This window comes from Arvicanthis niloticus, chromosome 9 (genome assembly GCF_011762505.2).
Source record: "Arvicanthis niloticus isolate mArvNil1 chromosome 9, mArvNil1.pat.X, whole genome shotgun sequence".
NCBI lineage: Eukaryota > Metazoa > Chordata > Mammalia > Rodentia > Muridae > Arvicanthis > Arvicanthis niloticus.
Genome location: NC_047666.1, coordinates 26,469,993 through 26,488,873, shown reverse-complemented (window position 1 = coordinate 26,488,873; position 18,881 = coordinate 26,469,993). Strand labels below are relative to the sequence as shown.

General features: G+C 41.6%; 1 protein-coding gene across 20 annotated transcripts in view; it reads right to left on the bottom strand.

Annotated features, from left to right (window-relative positions):
• The window catches only part of Aak1 (AP2 associated kinase 1), a 145,608-nt gene that overhangs the window by 51,686 nt on the left and 75,041 nt on the right, over positions 1–18,881 (bottom strand). For 19 of the 20 annotated variants that reach the window (XM_076940051.1, XM_034512161.2, XM_034512155.2 and 16 more), the window contains 6 exons: positions 12,816–12,924; positions 11,286–11,428; positions 5,609–5,730; positions 3,940–4,021; positions 3,129–3,261; positions 514–617 (listed from right to left, as the gene is read on the bottom strand). In XM_076940051.1, coding sequence (XP_076796166.1) covers positions 514–617; positions 3,129–3,261; positions 3,940–4,021; positions 5,609–5,730; positions 11,286–11,428; positions 12,816–12,924 — 693 coding nt within the window. The remainder of the gene's footprint in view (positions 1–513; positions 618–3,128; positions 3,262–3,939; positions 4,022–5,608; positions 5,731–11,285; positions 11,429–12,815; positions 12,925–18,881) is intronic. The other variant, XM_076940060.1, reaches the window with a different exon arrangement.

Here is an 18,881-nt window from a genome sequence, read left to right as displayed (position 1 = left end):
ATATTCATTGAATCCAGAGATTAATACCCATAGTGACCCAAAAATAACAATTTCATGACATTTATTTCCTTTAAATAGCACCATTTTCATGAACCCATCACAGCTGTGGTTATATGCATAGGACCTGCCTGAGATCAAGTTAATCAAAATTCCAAGGACTCCTGAGGCCCCACATCTCGCTGAAGAACTACAGGTAGTTGACACCTGCTGATGGAGAGTCATTTTTCTCTGTAGATATAAGAACAGTAGGCAGTCAGTGCTCAGTAGATAGCCCCATATCTGTGGGCATATGGGCAGAACTAACTGGATTCAATAGATTATTTAAAAAAAAAAAAAAAAAGGAAATGACATGAACTTGGGAGAGGGCTAGGTTAGAGAGGTCCTAGGGGAGCTGGAGGGAGGAATCAGGATGGATATAATCAAAATGCATTTTTACATCTATGAAATTCTCAAAGAACAAGTAAAAACATCTTAAAAATGATAAGTCAGTCTTAAAAAGCACCATTCACATACCTGTACATTTGGAACTGGGCATTCTTTCTTGAGTAGTTTAAATGAGAAGTAAGAAACCTGGTAAATATCCGGCCTTTTGTCAGGGTCTGGTTCCAACATATACCCTAAGACAAACATACATGTGCTTACTTTACAATATCCTAACTGTTGACTCAGCTATGTGACTCAACTTTTCTACTCTCAAAGTTGGGTTATTTTAAGCTTCAATTCTCAGAAAAATCAGACAGTTCAATTAGCCTTTTTCTTAGCAAGGGAAACAAGAAATAAACTCCTTGAGCTCTAACAAAACTACTGAGGTTCATCCCCTGTGCCTGAAGAAATATCAGGGGCTCACCTTCTCAACAGAAAGATAAGCAGCTTCATATTCTAAGACTTAGAAGGTACCAAGGCCTCGCGTATGGTTTCCTACCTTATTAAATCTCTGTCAAATGAAAAAATACTGACAAATACAACCACACTTCAAGCTTCATGAACTCAGGGTTTGGTGGGAGACACTCTGTGGGTCTGTCTCCAGGTCTACAAAACAATCTCATGAATTTACTTACTACTCTTGGAGATGCACGTATAAATACATGCAAAATGAGTAAAGGTAGTTTACTGCTTAAGTAATGAATGACCTGGACACTAAGTTCTGAAAAGATCTGTGAGGCTGAGGCCTTAAATGGCAGGACAAGGGTTAGTCGTGGGAGAGCATTGAAAGAGGCAGTCCAGGTGACAGGACAATGCCAACAAAGGCAAGCCTAGATAAAGGCCAGAAAGTGAACAATGCTACCTGGAAACAGGAGCCCAGGAGCCCAAAGGGCAGTGTCTGGGTGGGACAGAAAAGGAATATAAAGGACCCTAAACACCATGCTAAGAATCAGGGCCTAACTGTGGGACCACCGACAAGCCACTGAAGTTTACTCAATGGGACATGAGAAGGTGACATCTTCCAGGAATGATCCATGGGAGGGATGTGCTGAAGAATGATGAGAGAAGCTGGGGCAAGGCACCACGCCATCATCTGCTGAATTTGTACGCACTGTGGTGGGAACCACGACAGCTGCTGAAAGCAGTACAAACTCAGACTCATGCAGCTGAGGTCATGGCTGGTGCCTCCCTTTTCCTTGCTCTTTCAGATCCAAAGAAAATCTTCTGTGTTACCTCAAGGCCTGGACGGCAATACCACCAAGTGGGAAAGGACAATCTGGGTAAAGGCATGGGGGAGGCAACAAGAGGCTGAATTTGAAACCTACAAGTTTAGAATCTGCAAACAGTTTACACAATAAATGGGGTGTGGAAAAGGTGTCAGTGCGACAATCACTCATAAATTCACTGATGCATGTGTCAGAAAGAAAAAATAGCCAGGAAAAAAAAGCTATCAGTAACACCAAGATCAGCTCTTCTCCCATACCTCCTTCCACACCTTCAGTGCTAGCACAGACCACTGCTTTGCCCATGCAAACAATCTGGCATCCCCAAGGGCTGCATTCCTATCCTTTAAATACCCTATCCTCCTGTTTGTTGACAAAAGTGTCACAGTGGAAAGTAAAAGTAGTGAAACCAAAAGAACTTTGTCAGCTTGAGTAAGTCATTCTGCTTCCTCTTGTGTGAAACAGGAACAATGACCTTTAAAATATACAAGTTCTGCCAGGCTTGGTGGCACATACTTTTAATCCTAGCACTCAGAAGGTAGAGGCACACAGATCTCTGTGAGTTCAAGGCTAGCCTGGTCTATACAGTAAATTCCAGGACAGCTAAAGCTACATAATGAGACCCTGTCTTTAAATAAGTAAGTAAGCAAGCAAATAAATAAATTAATAAATACCAACCAAACCTACGGATTTTGAGAACTAGGTGAGGCCTCAACACAGGGTAGATGCTGTGTCTTACTTCTCTTTCTCTCAGGAGGTTCCCTGCCCAGAACTCAAATTGGGCAGCTCAGGATTTGTGGTCTACAAGGCTTTTTCAAACTTAGCTACTAAATGTCTTGACCAGCATTTTTATGGATGACTTTTTTTTTTTTTTAAAAAAATCTGTTTTTTTAGCATTTTAGTACATGTTCTGAAACAACACTTACTTTTGTACCGTCTGGTTAATGGATGTTAGTACATATGCTGGCTACAATAACACAAAGAAATGAAAATCTATGAAATTTTAAACAAGACACTCAATTTAGATGCTTGTTGTAAAAATCTAGTGATAATCTAAATGAGAGGAAAAACCCAGCTCCATGAAGTTATATGGCCTTAATTACGTATTCATTCCAGTACTGCAATCATGCTCACTTGAGCTGCTTCCAGCTTCTCAAAGATGCATTTCCTATCCTGTGACGTGAGTCAGCTGGACTCGGAGCTCTCACACCAACTGCTGCACAACACAGCAGCATCGTGCTGCTCAGAACACAGCTACCAGACCCACACTGTGGCTGGCTCAGTTCTGAAGCAGACTTTAGTTTTCTAGCAAAAAGACCAACTTCTCTAGGCGAACACTGCTGTGCTACCACTATTCCCAACAGTATCAGATGATTTGTCATTGTATTCAGTCTTATTCCTGGAACTTAATCCATTTATCTTCAATCCATTCCCAGTGACTAGAAATAAAAAAATATAAAACTAGAAACTTGAAATACTTACTAATAAGGCAGTGCATATCTTGCGAATATCGAGAGTTATCAGGAATTGTGAAGCTTCCATCACAAATTGCCACCTGGCTCTCCCCAAATGGCAACGTGAAGTAGCATAATTTATATAACAAACAGCCAAGAGCCTAAAAAAATAAGAAAGCACATTGCAACTAGTGGTTTGTTTACTATAAAGCCAGTGATCTGTTACTATCTACATTTACCAGCAGAAAAAAATTCATATAGTATTATTACCTATGCAATGCTTGAACTCAGAACTCATAGTGACAATCTAGCATCTGAGTCATATTTTCATCTGTGATCAGAAAACAATTTCAACTGGTTTGTTCTTTAGAAGTATATCATATGAACCAAGTATATCATACAAGCACTGGCACAACATGAAAAGCATACTGAAGTGGGTTTTTTACTTTTATATTTGTTTTCCCCCCATATTCCAAGAGGCCATGGCTGACCCCTCATATCAAGATCAGCATCAAGGGGACTGGAGAGATGGCTCAGTGGTTAAGAGCACTGGCTGCTCTTCCATAGGACCCAGGTTTGATTTCCAGCACACACAAGGAGGCTCCCAACCATCTGTAACCCCAGTTCCAGGGGAATCAGCATTGTCTTCTGTGGACAGTGCATGCACATGGTATGCAGACATACATGCAGGCAAGGCACACATACACATAAAACAATAAAATAAAAGGATCATCATCAACACTGGGCAATGCTGTGTGCTCGTTCCTGACTGATTCAGCTCAGCAGTCCAGCTAAGGCCTGCTAACATCCGGGGTGCGGATGGCTTAGTTGACACATACCCAAATATCTGCCTTCGTACTGATGATTTTGCCACTGTACAAGTTGACCATTTCTGGGGCTCGATAGGAGAGCGTTGTGTATCTACAATCAAGAGATCCATGTTTTATTAAATATATCAGTGCTATAATCAAGAAGGAGTAATTTTTCTTTTATATTACTAGAATCCAATTCTTGGGCAGCGATCTGCAGAAGAGCAAATTAAATATTAGTGCAGCTACAATGAAATTTCTCCTTGACAATGATGTCATCAAATCCTCTCACAGCAGACTTTCTATGCCTAGGGCTAGGGCACTGGGTTACTCAGACATGATACACTAAATAAAGTCCTAAAAGCACCCCTTTTTTGAGGTCCTCAAATGAGGACAAAATTTTCCCCTATAAGCCATTGTAGTCTAATGCTGTATTTTGCTGATTCTTTTTTAAAGAAGTAAACCCTTAACCCGAGACTCAGATGCAACACTAGCAGGGTGTTCTCAGAGTGAGCCGGCTGGGGTGTTGACTTCACATGTTCTTTTCTGGGAGCGGTGACATATGTGGTACATGTTCACATGTGTGCCTATGTGTGTGGAGAACAGAGCTGGTGCTGAGGCTCTTCCTCCATTGCTTTCCATACTTCTTGAGACTTGCAGATGAGTCTAGCTATCCAGCTTGCTCCCAAGTGATGGGAGCACAGACAGGCCCACTATGCTTTTTCCTGGGTGCTAAGGATCCAAACTCTGGTCCTTATATTTGCATGGCAAGCATCTTATGCACCATGCCATCATTTTAGCTCCATGATCATGGGTCCTTTGAGGCTATCTTTGACTCAAGAAAACAGTAGTGAAAGCACTAGTTCCAAGTGAATATCTTATGTTACTAAACACTGAAGTGGTCTGGCCTCACACATGGTTACCTGAGTGGTACACAAAGGGCACAGAGGCTCACCATGTGCAAGTACATGCTGGACAGAAGATTTACTAGAAACCACAGTGAGTGTATTATGCTTGGGAAAACCTAATACTGTGGGCATGAGGTTCCTACACAAGTCAAAATCTAAAGAGACTTCCTATCAGGTCACTGATTCAGTAACTGCAGAGGCTTCAGTCATTCTATTTACCATAAATTCCAGTAGAGAGTGGTTGAGTTCCTCACAAGAAGGAGGTTAACAATTTAGGGTTTAGTAAAAACACACACCTGTCTGATTCATAATGCCATAGTTGTGACTTCCATTGGAAATACCAAGATATTTCAGTGAGTATGTACCACCATTTAGCCTTTAGTTTTCCTTTTGGTTTTTGAGACAGGGTCTTGCTATGTAGCCCAGGCCAGATGTGACCTTATAATCCTCTTGCTTCAGCTCCTGAGTTGCTAGGGTTACAGGGATGTAGTGTCCCTTCCCCAATGTCTCATCCTTTTATGGGTATGTGGCACTGTACACTAACATAGTGTGTAGAGTGACCATAGGAGCTTTGAGAAAGGGTTTAAGACTCTCCTGTGTCAGTCCTCCAGCTAGTCTTCTCTCCTCAGCTGTCAGGTACAATCAAACACTCCAACAGTGAACAGTCTGCTCTGGGATAAAGGGTAACTGGCCTGCACCATTTGCATCCCACTCTGTTTTCATCCATAAACTAAAAGAGAATGTGCTTATCTGACAAAGGACAAAACTCCAGGAAAGGAGAAAAGGCTTACTTCTTAATCTCATCTTCTACTGCATTGACTCCCTCGGCCTGTGGATTCTGGAATTTGTTGGTGGCACTTCCAAAGTCACACAAGACATAGTGGCCTCGGTCATGCAAGAGGATATTTTCAACCTGAAAGACATTCCCAAACCACCCAATCCAAGATGCCACTTAGTAATGGGAAAAGCTAGTTTCACAATCACATAATAAAAGGTTTCATTTTTACAGTCTTACTGGTGTGCACAGAGAAGTTCTTCTTCAGCATGTATCTTAACAGGACTCACCCCAACTGAAGAAAAAGACTCTCGAAGGAACAAAGTAAAACTCGGTCAGAGTCAGACAGGGAACTGCACTGTTGGGAAGGCAGGGCCCATTTTCATGGCCGGCCAGCTCCGGCCAGCGCAGTCCGTGTCTCTGCAGTAACAGTGACCATACTTAAATGCTTGCTCTCTTTCAGTTTTGCAGCTTGCCAAGATCCCCGCCTCTCATCCAAAGATCACACAAACACGTGCCTTTCAATCTTCAGTACAAACGCCACCTTCTTTTGGAGCCTCTCTAGGACCAACTCAGAAAAATACCATCTCCCCATTTCCCTTTGGTGTTTCGTTTTCCAAGCTATAAATTACTGCACTAGTAAGTAGGTATAATAATGTCTTTATTACATTAGGTTAAGACTTTCAGAACTGGTGTTTTTCACATTAGTTACTTCTCAAAGTGACAAAGTATCTGGTGATTAATGATAAATGAGCAGTTTCTCCATTATAATTTTATTTGAGGGTTTGATTTTTTTTAACTTTTAAACAAAGGCAATCTTCAGGTACTATATAAGTTAAGAGTTTTAACTTAGTGGAGCTTATAAGGACCAAGACCTAGAGAACCCTTACGACAGTGCAAAGAACTCCAAAACAATGGGCACAGGCAGGAGAGGAGGTTCTGCAGTTAAGAGCACTCACTGCTCTCAGTAGGCCCCAAGCATACACGCAGTGAACAGACACACAGACAACACACATAACAAAAAAGTTAAATTCAAATTATTTTTTTAAAAAGAAAAAACACTGAGAATAATATTCTCAAGATATAGTGATTAGTTCTTTCTGTGGGCAACTGAGTTGACTGGCATGCTAGGAGACAGTTCCAGTTTGCATGGCAATCAAAAAAAAAAAAAAAAAAGTTGCTAGGCCCTGAAGATTCTATGCTTTTTTTTTTTTCAACTCTTACCCACAGACTGACCACTTTGGAAAAACAAAAGGAAGAAGACTATAAGCTCCTTAAAGGCAATCATCTCTCACTCATGGCTGGAGTCTTCTCCTCCCAACCCTACTAGATTTTTGGTACAGAAACTGTTGAGGAAAAAAAAGTACATACTTCATAATCTGCTGTCATGCACCTGGGCACACATTCAGAGACCATCCATGTTCCAGCCAAGGCAGGAGCTAAGCACCCAAGTCCCTACTAGTTCTTTAAAAATATCTGACTGAGTAGGAATCCTTTTGTTCCTGTTGTCTTATCTAAATTTTTCTCTTAATTCTTCTAAAAACTGAATTTAGCATATTTTAGTCTATATTCGCTCATTCGGATTATTTAATAAAATCTTGATTCTGCAGATTATTACTTCCAGCTGAATTGCATGTCTGATGTTACTGTGATGAGTTTTAATGTTGTTTTAAGTCATGTCCTTTTGACCTTCACCTCTAGGAAGTTTTTAAGTCTGTTGCTCTGCTAGAGAGAATCATGGTGGTGCTAGCTGCTCTCCACCTGTACTCCTGACCTAAAGTTATGGAAAGGTGGGAGTGATGGCCATGAACCTGAGCAGATAGGTTCTTATGAAGAATTCTTCACTGCAGAATTATGAATGACGGGAAAAGATTTGTCCCCTGTGACAAGGCTAAGGCAGACAAATATTTCTATTATCAACAAATTTTTAAAAAGCTCATCATTTTAATCTATTTACACAAAGATAAAGTCAAGCTATACTAAGTATAAACTCACTTTAAGAATCCAAAATAAGGGGTTTGGGATTTAGCTTAACAGTAGTGCTCTTGCCTAGCAAGCACAAGGCCCTGGGTTTGGTCCTCATCTCTAGGGAAAAACAACAACAACAAACCAAAAACATCCCAACAAAGTCAACACTAATATTTTCAGTCTAATCTAGAAGACTAAATAACAGATCACATTTAATAAGCAATAGCTATTGCCAGTATTACTTTACTGCGCACAGTACATGGATTGTGCTTCTCATTTTAGAGCTGGAAAAAGGAAGGCTCAGGGTAATTCAGTCAACACTGGAACATGGCTCAAGCAACAGAGCTTGAAGTGAACCTAAGCAATCTACCCTAAGCAAAGACACAACTCCATTGCTGCCACGGCAGGAAGGTCAGAAGCAAATCACTCAAGACCCGATGCCTACCTCCAGCTCTGAGCTGTGGGATGGGCTGTGGGGACATGGGACTGGGCTTCTGGGCAGACTTTCTTAACTCTTTATATTTAGAAATGCCCCTAAATAGAATCTAGTCAACAATAAGGCAGCTGTCACTTTGGCCAGGTGTGTGTGTTCAGGGTTGCCTATGCTTCCTGTGTATCATCTAATCTGTTCTCTTCTCCACTGCTCACACTCCATTAGCCAAGCAAGCTATTTCTGAAAACTTTGCTGGTAAAACCTTCTGTGATTACAAAAAAAAAAAAAAAAAAAAAAAAACCTATGCATAATTTATTGTCCACAGGAAGGGGTTGGAAAGGCCTTTAGGCCAAACCTAGTTACGCCCACAGGTTACTTATTCTGCAGCCTACATGTTGCAGATGTGCTAAGTGTCCATCAGAAGGTTCCTTGTGTTGAAAGTTTGGTCCTCAACTAGTATATCCAATCACTTCAGATTCATGAAAGTGTTGATTTCATTAATGAACTTATTTACAATGAATGGGCTTTTAGGAGGTGAGTCACTAGACATGTGCCCTTAAAGGTTCTAAACACTAAACCTCAGAGTACTGAAGTATTGAGCAACAGTAAGCAATGAGTAATGGTTTGACCCTGAAGTGTTCTCCCAGGTTCCTGTTCTGAATGCCTTTGCCTAGCTGGTAGGGCCTCACTAACATAGATAGATCCCTAGAGGTGGGCATTTTAACAGTTATAGCCTGGTTCCTGGTTTCAGCCTTTTTCTGCTTGCTGGTTGGCTCACTGTGATGTAATGCACGCTCCCATGCCGTGCCCTCTGGGACAGATGGAAATGCCCTGCTGAAACAGTGAACCAAAACAAATCTTTTCTCCATTAAATTGTTTCTGTCAGAAGCTTTGCTCACAGCAACACAACAATGACTAAGACAAATGGCAGCCAATCACAGGCTTGGTTCCTCAGGGCTTTCCCACGCAGTGTGGCTCTTGTCACTCTCTGACAGTGCTCAAAGGTGTGTGAATCCAGTGGGTTCTCTCCCTTGCTAGTCTCTTTCAGTTTGTTCCCTTCCACTTCCCCCTGTCCACTGCCATTTGCCCTTGCTTGGACCTACTCCTAGTCCCTCATGCCCTGTCCTCGTTGTCTGGTGTCCTCGTTGTCTTTTATTCTTTCTCCTCATCTGCAAAGCTGACTTTCCCAAATGGTTGCTTTCTTGAGCTCCCAAACTTACAAATTCTAAATGGCTCTTCCTCAGTGTCCCTTTGTGTGCGCTGCTTCCTTCTTTCTCTCTGACCCATCTGAACTGTCCATGCTCATTAACTGCATGGTACACATCCGCATGGTGGGGGAGGAGGGGCTCGGAAGTCAGGCAGCCTGACTCCAGGTAAGCTGAGGACTTGTCTGGCCTGGCTTTTTCCTGTTAAGGGGACAGCAAAGCTTAATAAGGATTACATGTGCCACTGTAAGTGAAAGTGCATGAGGTATTGATTGTCTGACAGGTGGTACTGAGTCCAGTACTGGCAGTAATTTAATACTCCTGCTAACAGTTTATTTCCCAGCCTAACAGTTTAAGAGCCCTATTAAAGTTGTCACTCCTAAATTCTACACAGAGCCTTTGCTAAGGGCTGGAAAGCTACGTCTCACTGGCCTCTCTTCACCTCAACTCAATACCAAATAGCTTGGCACGGAGGCATTTCAGAGACTGCAATACCTCTGAGAAATGGAGAGGGTTAGGAGAACACCTTCAGACCTGTGTTTTAAAACTTAGGATAAGAGCCCTTACCCTGACACTCCATGAGATCAAAGTCTCTTTTGTGACAAAAAGAGGTGACATCTGTGATTTTTCAACCTTAGTATATTTGTTCATCCTGAACCATTTCTTCCTCTTTCTTAAGCCCATGGACTACTAGTACAAATTAATACAAAACAAATTTAAAAGAGAAAAACAGGCAAACAACCCCTCTCTCTATTCTGATTGATAACTTAATTAGCTGTGGGGGCAGTGGCCATGCTTTCTCTGGCAAACAGTAAAGGCTGGTATAACTAATCTTTCCAGATTTGACCCCCTGGTTTCAATGATGACTTCTATCTTTCCTCAAAGAAATAAAAATTAAAACTGAGAGGAAATAACTGAAGCATTACAATGACATCTGAAAAGAACGTTGTACAACACAGTACTTCTATTGTGATTATTTTCAGGACATAAAGAGCCTAAGGACTAGGAACATTTTGAGTTCATGTCCTACATGGAACTGGAAAGAGAGGCCATACATGTGCTAGGCAGGGTAACAGGGGCTTTCTTCAGTTTTCATGTGAATAAACAGATTCCACTCAGGCTAGCCTAGGCTCACACAGTTCCATAGATGCTACTATCTATATTTTGGAGAAGATAGAACCACAGCTCAGGTAATCTGAGTAACAGGCTAAGGAGCTTGGGCAGAAAGAGCTGGAGAGGCCATGATACCTCAGAGGTCCAGGGAGGCCAGGGAACTGAAGGAGTCAGTGGCTTCAGGGAAACAAGTACTAAAAAGTGTCCTTTGCACTTAGCAACATCAAGCACTCTTACAGTTCGGTTGCCATAACCAGCATGATGGTGCAGAGGCAGAGAAATATGAAACCTCAAACGGAAGAGCTGGGTTTAAATTCTGATACTACGGGTAAGACACAAAGCCTCTCTGCTACTTAGTTTCCTCACCTGTAAAATGTAATGGAGAATGTCTAAGATAGTATGTATAAAGTTCAGTATTTAGCACACAGTTGGTGCTCAATAAATGCTAAGTTCAACCCCAACCAGGTACCAATTTCAGGCTGCAAATGCTGTCATGTGACTTCAATATCAAAGATACGGGGCAAAGGGGTGGTAATCAGAACCAATTATTAAAAATAACTAGTGAAGTTTTCAAAATATGAAAGAGGGCTCGGGATATAATCCAGAGGTATAGTACTTGCTTAGCATGTGCAAGGCCCTGTGTGCAAACCTTAGTATAACAACAATAACTCTGTATGTCTGTAATCAACATTATTTATAAGTTACTTAAATTAACATATTAATTTTCCAGACCATTAAAAATTTAGGAATACAGTAATAAACATATGAGCTCAAACATTTGAAATTTTAAAATTCTGGAGGCTAGTTGCTATCTATATTGTGCTTTTTCTTTGTACTTTCTCTCAACTTCAATGTGAGCTCAGCATTAGGAACTATGTCATCAACTTCTTTCCTGTTCTCTCAGTACATACTACACCCGAGACATAGAGAAACACTCAGTGAGCGCGCATTCCATGAAGCAGTCAGTCTGTTACCTTCAGGTCCCGGTGGATAATAGGAGTTTTGCACTGATGCAGGCGGGCCACAGCCTCACAGGTATCACAAAATATCTGCAGCACTTCATTCTCTGTAAAGCCTGTCTGGAGTCGCTGGTTCATCAGGTTTACCACCTGGCCTCCTGAGACAGGACAGAGCAAGGGAAAGGACATTAACAGGCAGACTTGTCACTTTGATCAAGGTACTTACAGCTGTCCAGACAGAAGCTGATCACTGGCCAAGCCAACACTAAAACCTAGGTTTCCAGTCTCTGCTTGAGATTCGTTTTCTTACAACCCAATGTCTCCTCTGACATATTAAAACCAGATTATTTTGATAAGTATACAGATGTGAGTTGCCCTCATGGTATCCTCAAGATTAGAAGCAAAACTGACATTACCATCAGTTAGTGCTGTTGGGTAGTCATGTCCCCACAGAGCAAGAGACAAGACCATAGCCATGTATTTTAGGCAAGAATTAGATAGCACAACAGATCCAGGGAGCAGAAAGAAGATAATGCCATTTCCACTTTGAAGTCTTTTTAACTCTGGGGGAACTTGGTCTCTCTCACTTGGCCTATGAAATGCTACAGCAACCTTTTTCTCTCTCAAAACAAAAGACAGGTGACAAATCTTACAAAATCATCCAGACCCAAGTCCTCCTACTGCCTTGCATCTAGAAAGTCCTATGATAAAAGGGGAATGGTCAAAAGGGAATAAATTGTGAAGTTCAAATTTTATGGCATTTTATAAAATCAGATCAATAGTCAACAAAGGCCAAAACTATTGGTTAACATCACATCTACAGGAAAAGAAACAATTTATGGACAATATTTTTAAAATCAGAAAATGTTAGTGGAACTAAGGGTAATTACAAAACAGGGCACCAAACAGTAAGGCAATGACTCAAGCTTGTAACATCAGCTGCTTAGGCCAAAGAGCCAAAGCTTCAAGCAATGGGTGCATGGGATATCAGCTCCCAAAACATCTGTGCTACAGCCTAGATTTCTCAGGATAGATGAATGAAACTTCAAGCTTTCATGCATTTATAGTTGAAAGCAGCAGATCCTGAATGCAGCTTTACCAGGATTCCAGCCCTGGAGCAAGACAGAGAAGATTCTTTCACTCTATCACAGGAGGGCAGTGCTGTGAGAGCAATGTGAGAAGCAGGGAAGCTACAGCCTCTGTGAGATCAGCACTGGGCTTTTACTGTACACCTTCACTGTCTGTTAAAACCTCAATGAAGAACACTCTTTCTCATTTTTCTGTGATCTCATTTATACACACAGTCAAATCTTTCTATACCTAATGGAGACAGGGCCTGGAATTACCTCTTGCTCTCAAATAGTTGTACCTGTACCATAGCTCTAGTAGTCATAAAAATAACCAAGAGTAGCAATGGCCTGTATTAGCTTTCCCATCTGTGAAACCAGAGCAATTTCTTCAGAGTGCAATGGACAATATGTGAGATGATCCCCATGTCCTTGACCATTAAACCAGAAGCAAAGCTTCAGGAGGGTCCACACACACCTCTGCAGAAGTCCATGAGAATGAGAACTTCCCATACGTCGCCACTGCTCACATTGTTGATACTAGAATCAATGTAGCCCACAATGTTCTTGTGCCCTGATAGGTCCCTCTGTGAACAAGAGTGGAGAAGTACATGGTCAGTTACAGACACACTAGGGGCAGAATTATCAGTTGTTCCAGTAGCACAGACAATTTAAATACACAGAGACAGCACTAACAGCGTGGAAAAGGGAAAGTGAGTGTCCAGTGGTTTGTGAGAAGCCTAGTTGGATCTCTAAGAGCAACTCCACTGCCCTGCTGAATCCCCAACTCTCCTGAATAAGGAGAGAATGAACCACATAGAACACACACTTGCTCACTGCATTAGTGCTCCACAAAGCCAGAAGCAAGGATCCTGTAACATCCAGAAATACTGTAGTGGAGGAACCCACAACTACTTAAACATGTACATTTTTTAATAAAGAAAAAGAAATTGATGTTTCTCCTGTTTATGGGGGCAAAAGTGAATTCAGATTGAATTTTTGCTTTCTTTTTCTTTGTGTGTGTGTGGGAGAACAGGGGTAAAGAAAGATTTACCACCTGCAGCATTTAACAGAGTTCTTTCCAAAGCAGTGTCATCCCTGAACAAAGGAATCAAGAGGGTTTTAGTTGGGTAGCATGCACAAATTTACAAAGGAAAGCGGGCACATTTCTGAACATGCGCACCAACTTGACTTTTAATGGTTTCCCTTTAAGAAATACATGGGGGAAAAAAAAAACCTGTCTTTCAAGCTTTGAAGAGACTACAATAGCATCTAGACCCAGCATTTCCATCATAATTAAGCCTTCCCAGATGGCCGACTGGATGAAAGATGCAGCATCAGCTGAATTGCTCATCAGTACTCAGGGCTGCTGCTCATGGGATTTAATCCTTCCAACATGTAGCTCCTAAGCACCACCCAAGCACTGGAAATCATCTCGCACTTTGGTCCACAGAGCAGAAATCTATGATGATGATGCTAAACCCAAGGTTAAGGTTATTGAGAAGGGTTCCCCAAGGTTGGGGAAAGAAAACACGTGGAAACTGGAATATATATATATATGTAACTGGACTTTTATACAAATGCAAGGCAAAATAAAATTTGTGAATTAACTATAATACACTATTTACTGTTGCTTTAAAGACTTAGGGGAAGGTGCAGAAAATGTGTGGTTCTATGAGTTTGTATTTGACTCAAGCTTGGGTTCTTGACTGGTCCAGTGAGACAGTGCGATTGTCTGGAGAACTGTCCCAGCTTCTCAGAGTCCATGGGAAAGCTGTTCTTGACTACCCTAAGTGGACATTCCAATGCTCAAAATGATGAAGTTACCCCAGGGAGCAGCCTCAAGTATCAAGTAAACACTTGAACCCTCAGCATCAACAGCCAAGCTCACTATGCTCCCTCTGCATAGTAGATTAGAAAGCACCGCTGACACAGAATAGCAGACCCCAAGAAAGACGGACAATCATAGAAACATGCTCACAGGAAATTTCTGGAGACTTATGTAAGAAGAATTTTGGAGAAAAGATGAGATGAGGTGAGAAAAGTTTAAGTTGAGCAGTATCTGTGGATTACTCTCTCAGAGCATCTGTGTAAGAAAGAAGCTGTCTCAAAGGAAGAGAGACAGGAATTGTGAAAACCACCCTGGGGAGTGAAAGCTGTAGTTTTGTTTTACTGGACTGATCCTACACCTCTCCTCTAACTCTTCACAGTAAACAAACACTACAGCTCTAGTCAGGCAGGAAAGGAAACTGGGCAGGCCTGAGTTCTGGATCCCTTGCTGAGCTTCTGCTACTTAAGAAGTCCAAGATACTTTTCTCTCCCCTACACCTGCATTCATCCCCTCTTCTACACTGCTTAGCTTTTACTGTCAACTGGACACAAACTAGAGTTACCCAGGAAGAAGAACCTCAACAGAAGAACAGCTTCTGTCAGGTTGGACTGCGGGCATGTCTGTTGAGCACTTTCTTGATTGCTTGATGGAAGGGAGGTGTGGGCAGCACCATTCCTAGACAGGTGGGCTGGGATGGATAGAAAGCTAGCTGAATGTAAGCTTAGGAACAAGTCAATAAGCAGCAGTCCTCTACGGTCTCTGCTTCAGTTCCCACCTCCAGGTTCCTGTTCTGACGTCTTCTCTATGCACTGTGCCCTAAAAGTGTAAGATGAAATAAATCCTTTATTCCCCAAGTTGCTTTTAGTTAGTGTTTTATAGAGTAACAGAAAATCAAACTAGGACACCTTTTATTCAATTAATCTTGTATTTGCTGAATAGACCTTTTAAAATGTCACCTACAGTCCTATTTCAGAGCACTGCACCTCAGATTTTAATAGAACTATGGATCACTGAGGGAATCCTACTCCACTGTAAAACGACTCTGACCTGGTAGCCTTGGGCAGAACCAGCCTGGTGCCATAATGCTACTCAGCGACACTTACCTTAGCAAGGTCCTAAGCAGCACTCTAAGTGTGGTTGATCCACAAATCTAGCTGCTCAGTAAACTCCTGCCAGTCACAAGGAAATAAAGAGCAAGTTTATCAATCAAATCTAAGCCAATTTCCATCCTAATGCACTTTTAACCTTCGAAGGGGCAGCTCATCAATTCATCTTCTTGTACAAGACCCTGTCGGCAGCAACTGTACACTTACATCAACTACTTCTTTCACACATGCCAAGACCAGTCTGCTAGGCAACAAAACAAAACAAAACAAAACAAACAAAAAAACACTGCCTCTTCAAAAGGTGGTAATGGGAGTCTCACTTTCTTCGACATACTTTTAGGGCCACTTTGACTGTTCTCTTCATTTATAGCTGTGTTGCTTCATTGTGACTTGTGCACTTTATTTGTTTTTTGAAGAGGGATGCCCTCAAGAGGTGAACGGTGTGGCAGAAATTTCCCAGTCCAATCTATTTGCAGCAGGGAGGCCTGTGATTGGGCAGGGAAAAGGGAGTCGGAGCCAAGGGTGGTAGAAAGCCTCAGGAGGAGAGAGAAAGGCAGCAGAAAATGACAGCGGACATGAACCCAAGTGGCTTTTGCAGAACCAGGTAGTGATGCATATCGAAAGGTTAGGATAATTGGGATAACCTGTCTAATTGTGTGGGCATCTTGGAATTTGAGTATTTGCTGATATATAAATCAGTTTGGTTAACTACAAGCATTAGAGTTTTGATTTACAGCGTTAATGGATATTGTGATATCTAACCGCAAGGATGGAGGTTACTGCATGGGGCTAGCCTTGCGCCACGGAGGCAGAGGCAGTGGGGTTGGCATAGGGGCCAGGCCAAGAGCCATGGAGGCTGGCAGAGGCAGCAGCCTTGCCAATATCTCAGGAGCCCCGGTTGTAGCCACAGAGACAGCCTACTGATATCCGCATTAGTGCAGGAACATGATGGCTAAGCTGGGAGCCAGCCGGACACATATCATTTCTAATACCTTCCAAAACAAATGGAGCTGCAGGTCTAGTCTGACTCATGAGCAGTTACGTCAGCACTGCCAGCCTCTGTACCACCATAGCAGAGCTGAACACTACATTCTCTTTGTCAGCCACACCATGCCACACATAGTCTCACTGAGTTAACTGACCTTTGAAATCTTTGCCTTCACTGAACCATGCTGGTAAAGTTGGTTAAAATTAATTAAGAGTCCACGTTTATGGCTTCACTTGATCCTAACATTAGAGCCAACCCACTGTTTCAGTTGTAAAGATTATTCTGTCAACCAAGGCAGTTGTTCTACCTTCCAATGGGAACACAACTGACAAACATGACTTGTTACTTTAAGTAAGTTATTTGTTAATTATAAAAGATGTAAAATTAATGGTAAGCATAAGAACATCCAACTTAACTTGCTTTTTCTCATATTTATTTTTCTTGGGAATGGTGTACAATAGCTTCTTCCATAGTTCCATGAGGTCTCAAAGATGAAGAGATATGTAGTTAGACGAAACTACATGTACCTTCCAGCTGCTGTTGCTGACCAGGAGAAACCCTTTCCCGCGGAGCTCCCCTATATCACAGTTAGCATCTTGGTGGAGGTTCTACCACAGATGACGAGCCATGTTGATTTTTTTAAAAAATGTATAAAGTGCTAAAGTCAACCTTATACTTAATGATAAAGGACTGAATGCTTTCCTATTAAGATTGGAAACAAAGCAAGAATAAATGTCTCATTTTTATTCAATGTAGTATTACAAGTTCCAGATATTACAAGAAGGCTATATAGGAGAAAAAGGCAAGAAAGAAAGCCATCTCTCATTGCAAGTTTGGCAAATTGACAAGACATGGTATAAAAATTAGCTGTATTTCTACATACTAGCACTAAACCCATAGATTTTTTTTTTTTTTAAATCTGTAACTAGTGTTAGGGGCTGTGATTTAAAGGTATAACATGCAGGGTGAGGCCCAGGACTAGAAAAAAATATGAAAAATCATTTAAAATGAGTAAAAACAAATTAAAAGTCTTTGCCATATATCTAAGAACATTTATAAGCTTGTGTACAGAAAAGCACATGATTGGTAGTAAATGATGTCACAGATCTAAGTGGATGGAGATGCAGACCACGTTCATTATAAGAAGATGCCACACAGAAAAGATGTCAATGCTCCCCAAATAGAAATGCAGGTTTCATATTCTTTCTATCAAAATTCCAGATTATTCTAAAATGTATACTGTTGTGTTGTGAACTGAATGTGAGATATTACCACAGGCTTACTTACATGTGGTTAGTCCCCACCTGTGCTGCTATTTTGTAAGGAGGCGTGTCTCTGCTAGAGAAAGCAAGTCACTAGGGAAGGGCTCTGAATTTTTATAAACTAACCCCACTTCTTGTCACTCTGTGCGTCCTGCCTGAAAACAGTGTGACCAGCTGTCTCATACTCCTGACACCATGCCTTCCTTTCCATGACAACTGTAACTCTTCTTAAACCATGAGCCAAAATCCTTGCTTAAGTTGCTTTTATTAGGCATTTGTCACACTGGTGAGACAGTGTGAAAAAGAAACTAATATACTATAGGCTAGAGTATTTTTAAAGCATTCTGAGGAAAATCTGAGAGAATCTTGTTTGATAGCAGAATGTGGTGGCATACACCTATAATCCCAGAACTTGGTGGATGAAGGCAGGAGAATCAGGAGTTCAAAGCTACACAGTTAAGGTAACCCAAGGCTACAGCATGAGACTCTGTCGGGGAAGGAGGGGTTACTATACAGCTACAATAATCAAGACTAGAAGAAACAGGTGGAGAGATATACATACAGTTGATAAGAGAACAAAGAAAGACCTAGTAATGGATCCCCATAATTTAAGTTCCTGGGGGGAGGGCTGGGGGTCAAACCTAGGGCCTTGTACAGGTAGACAAGTATGCTACTACTAAGCTACAATTCCAGCTCAAGTGACATTTCATAACCAGGGGAGCAGGGGGTTCCTTTTCAAAACAATTTGCCATTCTTAAGAAAAAAGCAGAACTTCAACAAAAGCCTCAAGGCTTATATAAAAGTGAACTAAAAATGGCTCATGGACAAATGTAAAACTAAAATTTTAAAGGAAAAAAAATAGGAGAAAGTCTTCAGAATTGAAGGCTAAACAAAAACTCCTTCAATTTGACACCAGAAGCCCAATCCATATGGAGAAGCTATTGGGTGATCACCTCCACAGAAGGAAGGGTGAAGGAGAAAGTGGGCCAGGGAGGGAATCCAAGATACAGGAGCCCAGGGAATTCCACAACAGGAATAAGTTGTTTCCAGAAAACTCCAGCTAGTGTGGGGTCCATCCAGTCAGGATCCCAGAACAAGTCCTCAGAGTATTCCAGCAGAAAACTAGCTACATCTGCACATTTAAAACATGACTTGCTAAGTGTCTTAGTTAGGGTTTTACTGCTGTGAAGAGACACCATGACCACAGCAACTCTTTTAACGACAACGTTTAATTGGGGCTGACTTATAGGTTCAGAGGTTCAGTCCATTATCATCAAGGCAGAAGCATGGCAGCATTCAGTCAGGCATGGTGCAGGAGAAGCTGATAGTTCTACCTACCTCTTCATCTGAAGGCAGC